The sequence below is a fragment of the Haliaeetus leucocephalus genome, unplaced genomic scaffold (genome assembly GCF_000737465.1).
Source record: "Haliaeetus leucocephalus isolate CR32 unplaced genomic scaffold, Haliaeetus_leucocephalus-4.0 Scaffold306, whole genome shotgun sequence".
Taxonomy (NCBI): domain Eukaryota; kingdom Metazoa; phylum Chordata; class Aves; order Accipitriformes; family Accipitridae; genus Haliaeetus; species Haliaeetus leucocephalus.
The window spans coordinates 5,291,473-5,310,388 of NW_010972742.1; the positions used below are offsets into that span (position 1 = coordinate 5,291,473).

The 18,916-nt window shown below is 46.8% G+C and overlaps 3 protein-coding genes across 3 annotated transcripts in view; 1 reads left to right on the forward strand and 2 right to left on the reverse strand.

Moving 5' to 3' along the window:
* Positions 1 to 9,574, forward strand: part of TOR1A (torsin family 1, member A (torsin A)) — a 9,689-nt gene extending 115 nt beyond the window's left edge. The window contains exons 2-6 of the mRNA XM_010571119.1: positions 1 to 204; positions 494 to 759; positions 2,511 to 2,686; positions 2,776 to 2,903; positions 4,438 to 9,574. Coding sequence (XP_010569421.1) covers positions 1 to 204; positions 494 to 759; positions 2,511 to 2,686; positions 2,776 to 2,903; positions 4,438 to 4,682 — 1,019 coding nt within the window. The 3' untranslated portion in view covers positions 4,683 to 9,574. The remainder of the gene's footprint in view (positions 205 to 493; positions 760 to 2,510; positions 2,687 to 2,775; positions 2,904 to 4,437) is intronic.
* Positions 9,569 to 13,883, reverse strand: LOC104833911 (torsin-1B-like). Its single transcript, XM_010570918.1, has 5 exons — positions 13,703 to 13,883; positions 13,105 to 13,370; positions 11,645 to 11,820; positions 10,481 to 10,608; positions 9,569 to 10,061 (listed from the first exon to the last, which is right to left on the reverse strand). Exons 1-5 carry the CDS (start codon positions 13,881 to 13,883, stop codon positions 9,784 to 9,786), a joined length of 1,029 nt encoding a protein of 342 aa, XP_010569220.1. The 3' UTR covers positions 9,569 to 9,783.
* A 1,210-nt stretch (positions 13,884 to 15,093) lies between these two features.
* Positions 15,094 to 18,422, reverse strand: LOC104833912 (torsin-1A-like). The gene is made up of 5 exons (XM_010570919.1): positions 18,236 to 18,422; positions 16,785 to 17,053; positions 16,527 to 16,702; positions 15,463 to 15,590; positions 15,094 to 15,338 (listed from the first exon to the last, which is right to left on the reverse strand). The coding sequence occupies exons 1-5, from the start codon at positions 18,420 to 18,422 to the stop codon at positions 15,094 to 15,096; spliced, it is 1,005 nt and encodes a 334-aa protein (XP_010569221.1).
* Between the last annotated feature and the right edge of the window lie 494 nt (positions 18,423 to 18,916).

Here is an 18,916-nt window from a genome sequence, read left to right on the forward strand (position 1 = left end):
GCGTGCTGCGGGCGGCCCTGGGTCGGGTGCTGCTGCTGCTGCCGCCGCTCCTCAGGCCAGCGAACGCCGTGGAGCCCATCAGCCTGGGGCTAGCGATCGCCGGCGCCGCCGCCTCGGCCCTTACCGGCTTCATCTCCTACCCGCGGCTCTACTGCTACTTCAGGGAGTGCTGCCTCCAGCGGCACGACCAGCGCGCCGCCGCCGGTGTGGGGCCGGGGCGGGCTGAGGGGGACACGGCGGGAGGTGGCTGGAGGGCGTCGGGGGTGGTGCAGAGGCCCCGGGAGCCGGGCAGGGCCTGTGGGGTGGTCTCCCCGTGGGGCTTGCGTGGGCCGCGGGGCGCTGCTCCAGCTCGGCCGGCCCTTTGCTGGCGTGGGGCTGGCAGCCTTCACGGCGGGGTGGGTGCTGCTGGACCCTCCTCGAAGGAGGTAGAAGCCGGCGGGACCCCGTGCCTGTCCCCTCTCCTCGCTGTTGACGGTGCGGTCTCTCCGTCCAGCTCTGCAGGAGAATTTGGACAAGAAGCTGTTCGGGCAGCACCTGGTGAACAAGGTGGTTGTAAAGGCCGTGAAGGGCTTCTTGAACAACACCAACGCCAAAAAGCCTCTTGCCCTTTCCTTGCACGGGTGGACTGGAACAGGCAAAAACTTCGTCGGTAGGATAGTCGCCGAAAGCATTTATAAAAGAGGTCTGCGGAGTAAATACGTCCATCAGTTCGTGGCAACTTTACACTTTCCTCACGCTCACAGCATCAATCTCTACAAGGTAAGAGTGTGCTGTGGAACCCGTGGCAGTGGGGCACGGCTCTGCTGCGGTGACTGCTGTATTGAATTATGAATGTTACGGCACTAGCAGTACTATTAACCTAGTTGTTATTCTACGCAGTTAAATGTATCCTGTGCCAGTTTTGGAATCTTCTGTACAGAACTGTGTAAATCCTGACATCCACCAGGACTAGTTTTCCCGTGAATGTAAAGTTTTTTGCATGTGTTTTGAGCCTCTCTTTAGGGAAGAATGATAAGGTTAATTTTTGTTCTATACTTTGCTGAGACATGTGACTGACTTAAGGTTAAGTGTGATTCAGCAGGTTTCCATGGTTAGGTGATATGCTGGTGGGCACTGCAAAAAACTAATAGTTCATGGTTCTGGTAAACCACCTGGTGACCTCCAGGTGTGTCAGGTAGCATGGCAAGCTGAAGCTTTCTCTCTGAGGCATGGATGTACTTTTCAGTTTTACCGTACGCTGAGCAGGTTATTTAGTTTTTCTGTGCATCCATTTCCCAGCTGTAAAACAAAATCACACAATATTCTGTTGTCAGAAAGGTACAGATAAATGTATTTGGAGTTGTTCTGTCAGTTTGCTAAGCGTCAGCGCAGTTCTCTAGGCAGGTGGATATCATGCGGAGCAGTAGCTCAAATCCATGTTTTGTGGGTTTTTCTGTTCTAACTTTATTAACAGCAGAGTTTGAATGAGTACTGCTGTCTTTTGTAGTGCTGAATGTTTATGTTCAGTTTGTGTATATTAAAAATGGGAACAGGATGGTCTACAAACCTGATTTCTAAATGATGTAAATACCGGTTTCCTCTTTTACAGCTTACTTTCCCCCTTCTTGCAGCTGAGCTGTTTTAAAATAAAATGAATCCTTTTCTGCTTTTGTTTCAAGGTGAATACACTTGGGAAACTTGCTGCCCAAGGTAGTAGGAGGAACTATCACTTCTTACCCACAATACACCCAATGCCACCTTCCTGTGCTGCCTCTGCAGTTCAGGGACTGAATAAACAGTGAATAAAATAAATAAATAAATAAATAAAAAAAAATCATTGCAAATGGTCAAAACAGTTACTTTGCATTTATCTGCCAGCAGATCAACCCTTTTTTTTTTCCAGTTCATTATTGATCTTAAATGTAACACTTAAGTGAGAGAATCTTTAAATACAACAAAGCGTTAGCCCTTCTGAACAATATTGTGTTTTAAGAAGGGCTTGTAATTGTCTTCATTTAACTTCTGAATTATTAAAAAGCAGGGTTGAGAACTGAATTCTGTTTACTTCTGCCAATGACTGCAGCTGCAATTTTTCACTGGTGCTGTCCAGGTAGCAAATTTAATATTGTTTGTAGCTTTGACACCTAAGGATGTTTAGACTAAAGCGCTGCTGAAAGTAATCATCTTACTTGTCAGGGCTTTGCTTTGTGTTGCTGTTCTTTGGTGGTACCCATCCTTTGTCCTACTGTGCACTTTCATTTTTGCTATGTTTACAGGAATATCTTTCTCATGAGGAGGTTTCCTGCTTGTCCCATCCTGTCTCTGGGTGTCTTAAAATTTTTCAGAACCAGCATGAGATTTTGTTAAAGTTTTACTGACAGCTTTTAACAATGTTTTCGTCAAGAAGCCAGAGCTATTAAAATGACACAATTGAAATGACTCTTTCAGGACAAAGGTCAATAAGCAGAAGTGTTATTTTCTGTGTTTTCAACACAAACTCATTTAGCATCTTTCATTTTTATGCCACCCAGGACCAGTTGCAGTCGTGGATTCGGGGAAATGTGAGCATCTGTCCCAGATCACTCTTCATATTTGATGAAATGGATAAAATGCATGCAGGACTCATTGACTCCATCAAGCCATTCCTGGACTACTATGAGCTTCTGGATGGGGTGTCTTACCGCCAAGCCATCTTCATATTCCTCAGGTAAGAAGTGGCTTCTCAGGCTTGCTTCTGTACACTTGATGCCTTTTAAAACTACCTCCAGCTACAATCTTTGTTTTCTCTTTACTTAGCAATGCAGGAGCTGAAAAGATAACAGAGGTGGCCCTAGATTTCTGGAGAAACGGGAGGACAAGGGAAGATATACAGCTCACAGATATCCAAAATGCACTGTCTGTGTCTGTCTTCAATAACAAAAATAGTGAGTAAAATTGTGATTGCTTTTGAGGTGGTAAAAGTTCCACAAAAGGGGTGGGCTGCATTTAGCTGCATTTTTACAGCTATGATTTCTGCTTGATCTGGCCTCCAGTTTTCAGCTAGCAAGGAGGCACTATGCAGTTTGGGGCCTACAGTCAGCTCTTGAGATGAAGGTTAAGGAGCTCTGTGTTCACCTTGGCTACCAGCGTGTTTGCTGTCCATTGGATTGCATATGTTGGGGGAGGTCTACGCTGTGCATTCATTGACATACTAATGGGCTAAAGGGAAAGCAAACAGAAATCCTGACAGTAAGGCTAGATATTACAGTAGCTGAAAAATCTTTAACCAATAAAATGTTTTATTATGGGGAAGCCACTTCCTTGGCCCCCAACCCACTTCTCCTGTCTTGCTCAGTCTGTTAAAGCCTTCAGGCAGCTATTTAGGAGCAACAAGCTGACATGCCAGCCCTGCTGTGGGCAGTCCAGTGCTTCCTAGGTTTCCTTGCACAGGACTTCTGGTGAAAAGGGGTTTTAGCATAGTTATGCTCTAAAATTAGCATGGGAAGCTGTCGTGGTTTACCCCCAGCCAGCAACTAAGCACCACGCAGCCACTCACTCACTGCCCCCCATCCAGTGGGATGGGGGAGAAAATCGGGAAAAAAAGTAAAACTCCTGGGTTGAGATAAGAACGGTTTAATAGAACAGAAAAGAAGAAACTAATAATGATAATGATAACACTAATAAAATGACAACGGTAGTAATAAAAGGATTGGAATGTACAAATGATGCGCAGGGCAATTGCTCACCACCCGCCGACCGACACCCAGCCAGTCCCCGAGTGGCGATCCCCCGCCCCCACTTCCCCGTTCCTATACTAGATGTGATGTCCCATGGTATGGAATACACCGTTGGCCAGTTTGGGTCAGGTGCCCTGGTTGTGTCCTGTGCCAACTTCTTGTGCCCTGGCTGGGCATGAGAAGCTGAAAAATCCTTGACTATAGTCTAAACATTACTGAGCAACAACTGAAAACATCAGTGTTATCAACATTCTTCACATACTGAACTCAAAACATAGCACTGTACCAGCTACTAGGAAGACAGTTAACTCTATCCCAGCTGAAACCAGGACAGAAGCAAACATTGTACTTTTTTTAAAAAGGTTAGATGCAAGCTCCAAAAAAAGGAGCAAGAAAGCTGGTCTGGGAGAACTGATGAGAGAGAGCAAATCTGTTCTTCTCTAGGTGAGAGAGGGGAAGGTATGAGACTAGCACCTGGGGAGCAAGGCTTAAATGCATTCACTCAGAATTCATTCATTCAGCTCCAATGGACCACATTTATGTGTCTGCCCAAAACTTTACGTACAAAGTACCATGAAAAGAGGCTTGTATTTGGACTTGTGCATTATACGGCCCTAAAAAATACAGGTGAATTCTTGCTGGTGTGTAGCAGAGGGCTATGATACACCTTTTGCTCCCATTCAACCCGTGGTAGCGTTTAACTGGAGGAGTAGTAACAACCCCCTTCTCTTTCCCTTTGTAGGTGGATTTTGGCACAGCACCTTGATTGACAGAAATCTCATTGACTACTTTGTTCCCTTCCTGCCTCTGGAATACAAACATGTGAAAATGTGTGTTAAGGTTGAGATTGAATCACGTGGCTATGCTGTGGATGAAGACATTTTAACCAGAATAGCCAATGAGATGACCTACTTCCCCAGAGAGGAGAGAATTTATTCAGATAAAGGATGTAAAACTGTGGATGCAAAGCTGGATTATTACTTCTAACAATTTATTGCTACATCCTGCAAAGAAGCAAATTTAACTTAATCACAAAGTGGAGAACCCGGGACATTTCATTTTTAAGCACTTTTTAAAGAAGGGAACATTATTTTTTAACTGGTGTGTAAATAAGCCGCAGTGCCTCTGCATTTTTATTCTGTCACTAGTCACGGCTCCCAAGTACTTCAGCCTTGTGTTGTCAAGGTAAGAACGAACTGCGTTGTGAATACAGGGGTCTGTGTCTGACAGTGCCGAAGCCTCCTCTCAGATCGTGTGTCGATCGTCAGAACTATTTGGCAGACTGTTGGCACGTATAGAAGGACTGAGACTGTGACCTAATTTTAATTGGATTTTGGTTTGATGTGGGTGATCTCTAGACAACGTTGAGAATTTTAATCAAAGTTCCTATGTCTGTGAAAGCGTTCATTGGGCTTGTGTGGGAATATTCCTATAACTGCATTAAAAGCAGGATATGTGTCTCTTCTCCTTGAACAGCTTGGCTCCAGTAAAGATAAGGGGGGATTCTGTAATTAAAAAAAATCCAGAGTCTTCTATCTAACATCATGCAGTACCATTGTCTTTCTCAAAACAGTGGTATTAATTTGGTCTCCTGCATGTCAAACCAAGAATATGAAACTTTGGTGTGAACAGTGTTCAGAGGGCAGACTTAATATTACAAGGAAGTGAGTTAAAATCCTTGACTGCCAGATCATTGTAGTTGGTTTCTATTTTTGGTGGGTTTTTTAAGTATAAAGTTGCCCACAGCATGCTGTCCCAGGAGTGACCTCAAGAGGAAGAAAAGTGTGCTTTCTGACTGGTGAGTCAGCTTCATGGAAAGGGTGTAACTTAATGGGAAACGTACAGGTTAAACTTTATACCAAGGACATGGAAAAGAGTTTTTTTCTCTTCACCTGCATGTAGAATTCAGGGGCCAGCGTGCAGGGGTTTCCCTTTTTCATCTTCTCGCAATACTGTATGCCTTTGAGGCAGGGATGAAGACAGATCCAAAGGCATTTGAAGAAAAAAAAATAGTGAAATGTGTCAACTGAAGTTACTGCGAAGTGTCAGAATTGTTTCTGAATGTGAGCACTGCAGAGGCTTTTTTTCACTCCAGTTTCTACTCAAAATAAACTTTTCTCATTGGAAATGTATTTCTTAGCTACCTTCTGGTGTACTTTGCATTGAGTGACGTTAATTTTGCACAAACTTACTATTTGTTGAGGAAGAGCATACTGCATTTCTGGCTGAAGTGTTCAGCTGTGCTTGACTATAGCTATCTCCCTTCTTGAGCTCAAAGGCAATAGGAGGAGATGTGACTCTTTGCTACCTTGTGAAAGGGAAACAAATGAAGTTTGGAGTGGAAGCTGCACTTCTAGACCATCGGTACTAATTACACTTGCACCATTTTTGTAGCGGCAGAATTTCTAGATGTGTGTGTGCTCAACAGTATCATAAGGATGAACTTGTCTGCTAGAGACTAGTTAAAACCCTGCTTCTTGTCTCCTCCTCCCACTGTGTTACCACTGACTGAACACCCTGCAGGCTCTGATTGAAGCCACTCACATTTTCAGTGGTACCATCTTGGATGTTTTCTCTGCAAGAGGAAAAAAGGGGCCAGTAAGACTCCAGCTGTCCAGTTCTACTCTGAAGTTGTATAATATGCAAATTATTAGTTCTAGTATTTGTCAGCAAATGAGTGCTTTGAACTTGGGTATTTATCTGTTTCTTTGACCTCCTGATTATAGCAAATGACTAGCTAATGGAAAAAAGCAGACGTGAAAACGATAAACTTTTACTGCCATCTGGTACGTTCTCATCAAAAGAAACAGTTCAGCCAAGCAGCATTGTGGCTCTTCCAGCATTAAATGTTTTAGTTCTGCTTTGTGTGTCATTGCAGCATCTATACTAGCATTTGACATATATTGGTAGCAAGTATTTCATTGTATCATAGCCCTAGATGGCTTAGGGTAGATGGAAGCTTCCTCTAGAGTGTGTAGAAATAATAGTGAAAGGGTGGAGACTGCCTCCATTTAATCTCTCCTCTGTTCTTGAATACAGCAGACCTGGCTAGGAGCATTTCCATCTGGGTAAAAGAAATATGTGTGCCTGAAATCACTCCCAGATTTGATCCTTCCAATCATGTCGTATTCATCCCCTTTAGACTGTATGGTTTCAAAGCTGAGGTCCTTGCTCCGTCTGTCTTGCTGTGACTGGGTAACTTTGGCCATTATTCTTTTTAATAGGCCACTTGAGAGTGGATCAGACAACTTGAAAGAAAAATGTCAAGCAGGGGGAAAGGTCTGATCCCTAGAGAAACAGTCCATTGGCCAGGTGAGAGTAGCTGAGCAGTTGCTGAAACTGAATTTTGTTCTTACCAAAGTCCAGTACAAGCAACTGCTGCTTTAATTCAGCTGCCTTCTGCAGGGAATGTTACAAGATCTCATGCTGTGCTCATAAAATGAGAGGCTATGGTTAAAATACAGCTATGTAGTTAGTGCTGCTCTCTTGACAGAAAGAGGCAGCCTGGCCCTAGAGATTCATCTGCCTGACGCCCTGGGCCAAACAGCCAAGCTGTCATGTGTGCGGAGTGGTGCAGGCATAGTACAAAGTCCTGATGAACAAGACAGCTTACGCTTCCCATATATGCTTCATAACGAGTTTTGTTGTGCATCATTACAGCACAACACATGGTTCACAACAGTGTGAACAACTGGCTGTTCAGTGAGGTGTGAGTTGTTGCCAACAGCTGTACCTCACTTGAATTAGGCTGTTGTTTACACACTGGCTTTTTTTCAGTGCTAGAGAGGCTGCAGATGCTCTGGCCCACGGAGATACGATGAAGGCCTGTAGCCCTATCACACCTTTGCTAGCTAGAGAGGTGAAGAGCCACCTTGAATGACAGCTTTCCAAACACAGTGCAGAGAGGAGGAATGGCTAAACAAGCTACCTGAGGCATATTTGTCCTGCAGTGCCTGGCAGTATGGTGGAAGATATCTGTTAATAACTATGAAGCAGAGCAAGCAGAGACTTCAAGGCTTTTTCGTAGGTTTTTGTTTCTACTGAGCTGTATTTAACTGCTGAATTCCTTACTGTGCTGTCGGATGAATCAACATGTTTTAATATCAACAGGCTATTTCATCTGCTTATCTATTGTTATAAACAACTCTTTAAGAATAAAGGAAGCTTAACAGAAAGCCACAGTGCAGCTAGTTGAAAAACCACATAAACTAGTACTTTCCTATAGCTGAAAATGATTAAACCGAGAAAAGTGACTCAAGATTTATTCCAACTGCAGTACAGTAGTAATATTTAGTGTTTTGAGATTGCACTGGATGTAGCATAATACACCTATGAATAAGTCAGTTAATAGGCAAAACACTGTACATGAAAAGCAACAGTCCAATGTCCCAAGGTTAATGGCTAGCTAGCATTTGGCTCTGAAGATTGCATCAGCATGAACAGTTTGCCAACATTTGACAAACTCCACATGGGCTGTAAAAGGCAATTGACATTTTTAATTTAGAGTGTAAGATAAAAGCTAAGCTCTCTGTTGTAATTTGAATTAACATTATAGTGTTGAGACCTATAAGTTTTTTGCAGCACATCTTAAAGGAAGTTTAAGTACAAGTGAGGGAGTAGTTGCTGCAGCACAAAAATAGCTCAATCCCTCATACCAGTTTAAAAAACCACTACAATCAACCAAGTGATAGGCACTTCTGTCTTGCACTACAGTATTTGATCCGCAAGTGATGGATGATTAAAGAGTTAAAGCTTGCAAGAGTTTAAAACCCCAGCCTTACCAGTGGGTGAGGGTTAAGTCAATCTTTCCCAGCTTCCTTAAATCAATCTTTCCCAGCTTCCTAACGCATCACTTACCCTCCCACACAAGACATTTTTTTAACATTAAAAGCTACTACAAAACATACTTATCTAGTGAGGTATGGGATTGTTGATTGCTCCCATTTCCCATACTCCCTTCTCTGTCGCTCTCTAGGAAGAGCGTTGTATTGCTGTTGCTTACACTTCAGTATAAAAATACACTATTAAAAATAACTTCTGCCACAAAAGTGTCTTCCAAGCAAGGTGAGAGTAGCATTATCCACTCCTAGACTATTGGGTGCAGCTGGGAGGGACTACTAAAGATCTTGCAGACTTCAGGCCCAGGAGCCTGCATGCAAATTAACCTGACAAGCTGTAACAGTCAAATCCTCATGAGAGATTTTTCTGATTAAGAACAGGTGACTGGCCTAGTATGTTCTGTCAGATCCTGCAGATGTGTTCCTCTGCTTAGGAAGACCTGGAGTTGCCACACAAATTCACTTAGCCCCCTTAGAAGAATGTAAAAGTTTCTTGTACAATTTCTTTTTCCCCAAAGAATCACAGGGGCAAGCAGTTACTTCTCCCCCACACCCCTTCTCTACTATTTAGTAACAGATCTCCTGGAGTTCATCGTGACTTTCCATATTACTGTAGCAGGAGGTGTGGTACAATGCCACAGCTCAGGTGATATAAACTATAATCATGCCCTTCTGTCCCTGAATAGCTGATGCTCACCTGTAGAAGCCACACCAGCATCAGTCTGCTGATGGGAAGCCTTCCACTGTACCATCTTCTTACTGCAACACATCGAGGTATTCACACTTGCAGACACTATCATAGTCCTGAACACACCACACATCCCTTCATTTCACTAGCCCATGAACGAGACCGTGTACAAGGAAGGGAATATGACTGCCTGGAAGCATTCCTCTGTTCTCCTTTGCTCTGGTCTAGTTTTTGTGGAAAGAGGAATTAAATACTTCATAATCCCAGCACTTGCAAGAATAAAGCAGGAGAGGCTGTATCCAGTGCTATGTATGTGTCATGCTCAGAAATTCTCTACAGGTTAAAAAAAAAAAGGGGGGGGGGGCAACATTTGGGTATCAGCCAGTTCAGAGATGAACAGTGGGATGTTAAATTAAAAAAACAACCAACCAACCAAAAACTTAAAAGCCCACACAGTTCACTCTGGTATTTTCACCATATTCCCTGCAACAGTAAAAAGGCTTAAGTGCAAATATACGAATATGCAAAAGGTCTGAAAGTGCGTTGGAGACCTAAAGGGTAATCAACCCTTGGGTTTTGTATCTCTCATCACAGCATCTTCATGAATATCCAGCTTGGCCTGTACGGTCTTGCAGCCTTTATCAGAGTAGATTTTCTGCTCTTTTGGGAAGAACGTCATCTCATCAGCCACTGCTTGAACAATCTTCTCATCAACAGCATAGCCACGGGCTATCATTTCAGCCCTGACACACATCTTCACATGCTTGTGCTCCAGGGGCAGGAAGGGAACAAAGTAGTCAATGAGGTTCCTGTCAATGAGGCTGCTGTGCCACAGTCCACCTGGAGGAGTTGGGGAGGGAGGGAAAAAAAAAAAAAATCATAGGAAGGAGTTTCTCTAAACTTGAGCCTGCATAAGATAGGATCCGCAGGCCAGACTGAATTTACAAAGCAGTTTGTCTCAAATGCTGCCCAAGGAAGAAAAGCATGCCGGTTAGCTGGATGGATCAGACTGATGGTACCTTGCAATTGTCACTGCTGCCCTTCACTGTGCATGCAGAGCAACTTCTGTGCCAAAAATTCTCTTGTGAGGGCATGACACTGGTGTGAAGGGACAGAAGGGCACAGGGCCAGGCCACTGTAGGAAGCTGGGGTCACAGGAAGCTGGGCAGGGTCAAGGTAGGCTGCAGTACAGATTGCAGAGATGAACCCTATGTTATGAAGTAAAATGAATTTCCCATTTTCTGGGGAAAGTGACTTACTATTCTTGTTATTGAAGACTCCTACAGATAGCATGGGCTCCAGGTCTTTCAGCTGAATCTCTTCCCTGCTCTTTCCACTTGTCCAGAAGTCAAGAGCTGCTTTATTAATTAAGTCACCACCTGCATTGCTATTCATAAAAGAAAAATGCACAGTGGTGAATACAGACACAACTGAACCAGAATTTCTTTTTTAGCCAGTTACATGTATTGCTAATCTGCTTGATGTCAAACAAATCACCAAAATGGAAACCTGTAAGCCAAAATTTAAGGAAAGTCTCCAGTTCTTTAAATAGCCATCAGTGTGTGGTGGGTTGACCCCAGCCAGCAGCCAAGCACCTACACAACTGCTTGATTATGCCCTCCCGCCTCAGCAGGATGGAAGGAGAAAATAGGAAGAACAAAAGTGAGAAGACTTGTGGGTCAAGATAAAGACAGTTTAACAGGTATTGAAAAGAGGAGGAAAAAAACCCCAGGGAAAGCTAAGGAAATCATTTACCACCCCTACAGTCAGACCAACACCCAGGCAGTCTCAGAAGAACCATCACCTTGGAAGCTGAAACCCCCCTTCTTTCTCTACCCCAGTTTTTATTGCTGAGCATGACATTACATGGTGTTGAATATTTCTCTGGCCAGTTTGGGTCAGCTGTCCCAGCTGTGTCCCCTCCCATCCTCTTGCCCCCCCCAGCCTACTCACTGGGGCAGAGTGGGAAAAAGAGAAAGCCTTGAGGCTTTGCAAACACCATCCTGAAATAGCCAAAACATTGGTGTGTTATCAACACTGTTTTAGCCACAAATCCAAAACACAGCACCAAACCAGCTGCTGTGAAGACAGTTAACTCCCTGCCAGCCAGACCCAGTACATGATGCACCCATCCCAGAGAACTTCCCCAACATGTGAACTCTGATATGACCTGTGCTCTGGGCCAGGCTCGTGAGCTCAGCACGCTGCAGTGATCTGCTGCACAGCATCAGACCTGCTCCACTACAGCCACAGGCCATGCAAGAGCTCATAGTGCTCCCCCTCTGTCTTTACAGAGAGGGTCTTCACTCCAGAGCGGTTCTTTTGCTATTCTTTGAATGAAGTCCCATAGGAACATCATTATTATCATCATAAACACAGATTTATCTCAGTATCTCAAAATGACTGAAATAGGTGCTACAGACCTGAGGAAGATGAAGATGGCTTTCCTGTAGGACACGCCATCAACCTGCTCATAATAGTCTAAGAATGGCTTGATGGCATCAATGAGACCTGGATGCATTTTGTCCATCTCATCAAAAATGAAGATAGAGTGGGGACAGGCACTGACGTTGCCCCGAATCCAGTTCTGCAGTTGCTCCTGGAACAAGATGTTGAAAGACACTCAAAAACTAGGTCTCTTCCAGATGTATTGCAAGATGCTTGTATGTGACAGACCCTAGGGACACCTTTTCAAATGTCAGCATCCCACACTCAGTGGTTATACATTTTCCTGAGGGAGGACCATAAACTCTGTGACTGATCCCTTTGACACGTGACACTGAATTTAAATGTGAATTCTTTTCCTGCTCACAGAGGAAAGACTTTCTGATTCTTTCTTCTTAGTGTATGGATAAGACATGAAAACCAGGCTGAGATCAGAACTCTTGGAGAAAAGAAAGCTTCTTTTTGTTTTAAAAAATAAAATCAGTGTTGTGCCTTTCATATAGAAACCACATCTATCAGTACTTCAGTTTTGGGTACCTTCAAACTTTAAAACATGAAGATCAGAATTCTCCAATGTCGAGGAATGAAGTCACTTGAAAAATGTGTTGTGCAGGCTACACTTTCTCATGGCACAGTATGTCGTGGGTTGAGCCGGCCAGCAGCCAAGCGCTCCCCCAGCAGGATGGGGGAGAGAGAACAAAGAATAAAAGTGAGAAAATTAATGGGTTGGGATAAAGACAGTTTGATAGGTGATGGAAAGAGGAAAAAACAAGCAAAGGAAATCACTCATCCCCCTGACACATGCAGACCAATGCCCAGCCAGTGTTAGAGCAACAGCCACATTGGAAGCCAATGCCCCCCACTTTTTCCTTCTTCTACCCCAGTTTTTATTGCTGAGCATGACAGCATATGGTACAGAATATCCCTTCGACCGACTGAGGTCTGCTGTCCTGGCTGTGTCCTGTCCCAATCTCTTGCCCACCCCAGCCTGCTCGCTATAAGTGGGGAAAAAAAGCAAGCTTTGAGGCTGTGCAAGCACTATTCCATAACAGCCAAAACACTGGTGCCTTACCAGCACAAACGCAAAACACAGCACCACGGGGGGTGCTATGGAGGAAGTCACCTCCATCCCAGCCACCCAGTACATGCAGTTTTGATGACGGGATTCTTTCCTAACAGCAAGCATCACCAGATGGCATCAGTGAGACGACAGCACTAGGAAATTACTCTCACTTTGGATTTCTCAGTGTTTTGGTGCCTTTCACTTTCTGCATGGATTTCCCCCTCCATCTCTCCTAAGCACCAACTTTGGAAATACCCAGCTGTACTCCTCCAGCTGCCAGGTATCTGAGGGAGGTGTGCAGCACAAACAGCCAAACCTCCGTACTAGGGGGTCTAGGGACTCATGGTAACTGGATTCCCTTGCGTGCCTCCTCACCTTGTAGAGCTTGAGTTGGTCATGGTGGGGGAAGTGCAGGGTGGCCAGAAAGAGATGGACGAATTTGCTGCGCAGGCCGGCACGGTGGACATGCTCCGCCAAGATCTGGCTGAGGAAGTTCTTGCCAGTGCCGGCCCAGCCGTGGAGTGAGAGCGTCAGCGGCTTCTTGGGGCTGGGGTTGTTGCTGAAACCCATCACTGCCTTCAGCACCACGTCCTTGGCCAGGTGCTGCCCAAAGAGCTTGGTGTCCAGCTGCGCCTTCAGTGCTGCGGGGAGAGGGAGAGCTCAGCACCCCATGGCCACCAACGGGTGCTGCTCACTGGCCGTGCACCGGGCGAGCTCGGCACGGCCACCAACGGGCACCGGTCACACACCGGGCGAGCTCGGCACGGCCACCAACGGGCTCTGGGCACCGGTCACACACCGGGCGAGCTCGGCACGGCCACCAACAGGCACGGGGCTCAGCACGGCACGGCCACTGCCAGGCACACCGGGGGCCGCCCCGGTCAGTGACCGGTTACCGGCCGAGCTCCGGGGCAGGGCCGGGGAGCCCAGGGCGGCCCGGTGTCGTGTCGTCCCCCCCCAGCCCCCGCCGTACCGGTGGCGTTGAGGCGTTGCCCGGCGCTGGGGCAGCACTCCACGTAGTTGCAGTAGAAGCGGGGGTGGGACAGGTAGCCAGTGAGAGCCGAGGCGACGCCGATGGCCAGGCCCACGCTGAGCGGTTCCAGCGCCGCCAGCCCCGGCAGCAGCAGCCAGAGCAGCCCGACCGCCCGCGGCATGGCGGCTCGGCGCCCGGCCCCGCTTCCGCCCGCCACCGGCTGCGGGCGGGAAAACGCCCCCGCCCCGCCCGTAGCCGCCGCCGCCATCTTTGTGAAGGGCACGGGCGGCATTCGCTGCCCTTTTGACGACGTCGGCGAGGCGTGACGGAACGGTGGGGGGGGGGGGAGGAGGCCAGGGGGGCGGCATGGCGGCATTAGCACCCTGAAGTGGAGAGGCGAGGCTCATGGAGTCCTATCGCCTCCATCGCCTCGGGGCGAGCTGGGCGCCCTCGCTCCCCTCAGAGCCACCCAGGCCCCATCTCCTGTCCCCGTCCCTCCCCTCCACCCCACCGGCTTTTCCTGCAGGACATGGGCGCAAATGCCGTTCCCCATCCCGTGCCACAAGCGTAAGCCTCCTCTCCCTCTTTCCCCACTGGCGGCTGGGGTTGACAGGGTCGGGAGCACACCACCAGGCGTGGGTGGTTGCATCGGACCGAGCAAACCGCGGAGGAGCTGCCCGCAGCCTGCGGGAGAAATGGTGTGGGGACATGGTGTGGAGACGAGGAGGGCTTTTCTGCATGCTTTTCATGTGACGATCAGCAGCACTGGCGCACGGTGTTCCGCAACGTAGACAGCTCGGCCAGGATGGGGTTCACATCGGCGTGAGGTGGCGGTGCCGCACCGATGGGCTGCTGAACCAGGACGCTGCCACTGACCAGGGCCTGCTGGACAATCTGGAAAACTCATCCTTTGTGCTTGAGTTTCCACACCTGTAAAGCAGGAACAGTGGTGCTGGTCTCCGGTGCGATTTCTGTGAGATACGCAGGTGACAGCCAGCATAAAACAGACTGATACTATTACTGAGAATGTCATTTATTAACAGATTTTATTAATTAGGGCAATGCTGGGACTTAAGGTGCAAACGCTCTTGCCACAAAAGTGGGAGATTTTCCTCTTCAAAATACTTTCGTTCAGGATTGTTTCTGTGGCAAAGAGAGCAAACCTCATCACCCATGTATGTCCCTCTTCTGCTTACTCTATAGCATGATTGTTGCCGTGTCCGGTGTGTTTATTCAGGGGCTTTACGGAAGGTGCCTCTGGTACAGGACAGCCTGAATCCCTTCAGGGAAGAGTGTGTAGACTGAGCTTCAGGGAGGGGAAAGGGAGTTACTGGTTCTTCCATCTGCTGTGGTCTTGTAGCCACAAGAGGAGGCATTCAGCCTGGTAATGCTTAGATGCTCAGAGCCACTCTGGAGGCTACAGTCTTGCAGCCTTTGCTGGAGTAGAGCCTTTCTTCACTGGGGTAGTCAGTCATTGCCAAGGCAATCTCTGCTATGAGGTCTTCATCCTCGGGATGCCCTTGCACGCGCAGCTCCTCCCGGACACACTGTCTCACATGTTTATATTCAAGAGGAAGGAAAGGGATGAAATAGTCGATCAGGTTCTTCTGGATCAGTTGACTGTGAAAGAAACCACCTGGCAGAGAGAATAGGGAGCTTTACCATTGGCGTGCTGTGGAGGCCAGTGCGTTGCTGCGTACTTCGTGGATCATTTTGCAGAAGACATCAGCAGTCCTGGGACTGAGCCCAGAGGTACTCACTGTTTCTGTTCCTGAAAATTTCCTCTGAGAGCAGAGACTGGAGCTTCTTCACAGGAATGTCTTCTCTTCTCTTCAGGCTTCTCCAATAATCAAGGGCAATCTCTGTTATCTTATCTCCACCTGCATTGCTGTTAGGAAAGAGATTCACTGGCTCATTAGAGCTGTATTTTTGCCATCTTTATTGCTCAGATCTCAGCAGTGGTTTAAGTCACTTGGTGTGATTCTGCACTGGAGTGGAGATGAGATGTCCCTACATGTGGGTGTTGCCAGAGATGGGAAGTGAGAAGGACTACACTGTCTCCCAAATGACAGCAGTGTCTGATGGTATGAGCACTCCTCTGGCACAGTGGCTTGAACAGCTGCGTTTGTCATTGCAGCAGAGCAGGGGGATTGGTCATACAGCCAGGTATTACTGAGGGGCCCTCTAACAAGCTGCTACCCACTGTGGTAATTGCTGCCCCAAGCTGAAATGGGTAGGTGGCTATGTGTTTGAATGTAAAGGCAAGCTGAGAGGTACACCAGGCCAAAGCTTGGGGTTTGGGCTTGCTTCAGTCATACAATGTGAACAGAGCTGGGGTGACCCTCGGCAAAGGGATTTCCCAGGAAAAATACTTGGAGGAATTGTGCTGCCTTGATCTGTGTATGCAAGTGGTCTTCAATAGGTGAGTTTCCCCCTCTCTGCATCTAAAGAGCTACCTAGGGGGGTCCCATCCATCCTACAAAGACTTTTCTGCCTAACAGTGGTGTTATAGAGCTGGAGAAAACATATTTACTGACCACTGTGGAAGTGGCATCTCCAGTACTTTTGGAAGCTCACTTGAGGAATGGGAGCCTTTTCACCCCAGGGACAGCTCACCTCTATAGTGTTGAATAGCTCAAATCTTCTGGCTGACATGATGGCTGGGCATGTTCATTGATAAAATGCTGTAAAGGCAGACAGTGAGGCACCTTGAGCTGCTCAGCCACGCTGCAGTCAGCTACAAACCTATCAGCAGCTGTTACTCCCTTTGTCCCTGCTGATTCTGTGGGACCGTAATTCCCTTTTGGCCTTTGGCTTTCCTTACTTCAGAAAGATGAAGATCGCTTTGCCATAATAAACACCATCAATCTCTTCATGGTAGCCAAGGAATGGCATGATAGAGTCTATTAGGCCATGTGGCATCTGATCCATTTCAGCAAAGATAAAAAGAGACCTTGGACAGGCACTGACATTGCCTCGAATCCAATTCTGCAGCTGTTCCTGTGAGAAGAGGCAAAATTATCTGGGATTTGCACTCGCAGTTGCAGATAAATTGGAGAAAGTGAGATAAAGCTTGAAGTACCTTATAGAGATGGATATGAGAAAGGTGTGGGAAATGCAGTACTGTGCTGAAGTGGTGCACAAACTTCCGTCTTGGTATACTGAGCCGATAGAGGTTCTCTGCAATGATACTGCTGACAAACGATTTGCCTGTTCCAGTCCAGCCGTGGAAGGACATCACCAGGGGCTTCCTGGGCCGTTTGGAGCGCATATTTGTGCTCAGAGCTCTCAGAACTATCTGGATAGCAAGATGCTGGCCAAAGACTTTTCGGTCCAAATCCGTCTTTATAACTGAAGGAATGAGGGGAGAGAATAGTCAGAAAATGCCGTATTATTCCTCCCTTTTTTTTTTTTGTTGCAGCTGAATGACCATCAGGGAGAACAAATGTTTGCCACCCTCTGGCCATAACAAGATTGTGAATCAGCAGAGAATCCAGCTGAGGTACAGACTCGTGAATCAGACTCTTGATAGCATTTATGGGAACCAAGCAGTTTGTATGAGATAGGCAGGACTCCCAATGGTATTGCAGCTACTGTTTCCTATAAAGTCCTAGGACGGGATCTAAGATATGTGCAGAGACTTGTTCATTGCATGTGCTAAATTCTTGTTAACTATTTTAGTGGCATCTAGTATACCTCACATTTATAGAAAAACGTGCTTCTTTTGCTATATCAAGTTCTCTTTTAAAAAAGTACCACAACTGGTGTTTCACTGGCTAAAGTACTAGCTAACGGCCTGTTTGTAAGCAGCCAGATCCAGGGCTGGTAGGAAGTGACATACTGAAGTACCTGGAGACACACAGGTCTCCAACAGTTGAGGATTTGTTTTGAAATCTGTGGCCCAGCACTGAAATGAAGCAATATTTGTAATCCCATGACAAAGAGAAGGGGGATTTCTAAGTGGCAGGATCAGGAGTTTGTGGTTAGATTGTTGCATAAGCTCTTTTTCAGACCATGCGCTAGTTCCCTGCAGGCAGAGTGAAACAACCCTTTCTTCCCCAATCACTGAGGACTGCCAGCCTGCTTGTCTCAGGCAAGCGAAGCAGCATGTTTTGAATCTAGACTTACCACTAATTGCTGCTCATTTGACATGTATTACAGGCAGCCACCAACTGGGGTGTGGGATACCACTGGGGTGTCTGTCTCAAGAAGATGTGGGATTATTTCGTTAGCTCTTAGCCTTGAATTCACCTCCAGAATTTTGCCTGCTTCTGCCAATATAAACCAAGACACCAGCAAGGAAAATGCTCCAGTACTGCCATGAGAAGCAGCATACATGACCACTTGTGGGATAAGCAATATTAGGTTAGTACAGCCTTTGCCTTCTAGAGCCACTGTGGGCAGTAACTCTTATCTTCCCACAACCACCCCAAAGGAGGTTGGCATTAAAAAGGAAGCCCTCACCACCCTGGGAAGGACCATCAGCTGGTCCCACTGACAACTTGGCTCAAGGTGCCCTTGCCGCTGCCTTACCTGAGAAGTTCAGCGTGTCCTTCATATTGCAGCATTCCAGGAGACTGCACTTGAGCCAGGACTGAGAGGAGAGGAGCTGCCAAGCGACAGCAGCACTCCCCATGAGGACTGAAGTGCTGAGAGGGTCCAAAGCTGGCGTCAAAGTGGGCACAAGAATAAAGAATACAGCAGCATTCAGAAGCTTCATGGTGGGAACTGAAAGCCAGCCTGGCTCAGCAGGAAAGGAAAGCAAAACAGAAATTGCAGAATAACTTCCTAGAGCGTGGGGCCTGAGGCTGTTGAAGAGGATGGAAGCCAAGTCTCCTGTAAGCTGGAGGTGTTAATGAGTTAACAGACTTATCACGCTACTCCTTGAGAACTGAAAGTGTTGTGAACAGGGTATTGCCATGTGGGTAGAGGGAGAATTTCATCAGAACAATCCCAGCTCTGAGGGGAGCAGGACTGGAACCTCACTGCATCTTAACCAAGGTGCTAATTGGTCTGGTGATTAACCAAGAACATAGTGATGCTTGTTTTGGGCTTAGTTCAGAGTGGGTTGTGCAGCTAGCATCACAGAGTACAAAGATTTCTGTAGCAGTGGCTGGAGCTCTGCAACTCACAGGACTGAACATGTCAAAGCTGGTTTATTAAAACCAAGTTCTCAGAGCAGATATTTTGTCCTGATAGCTTCATGATCCACTG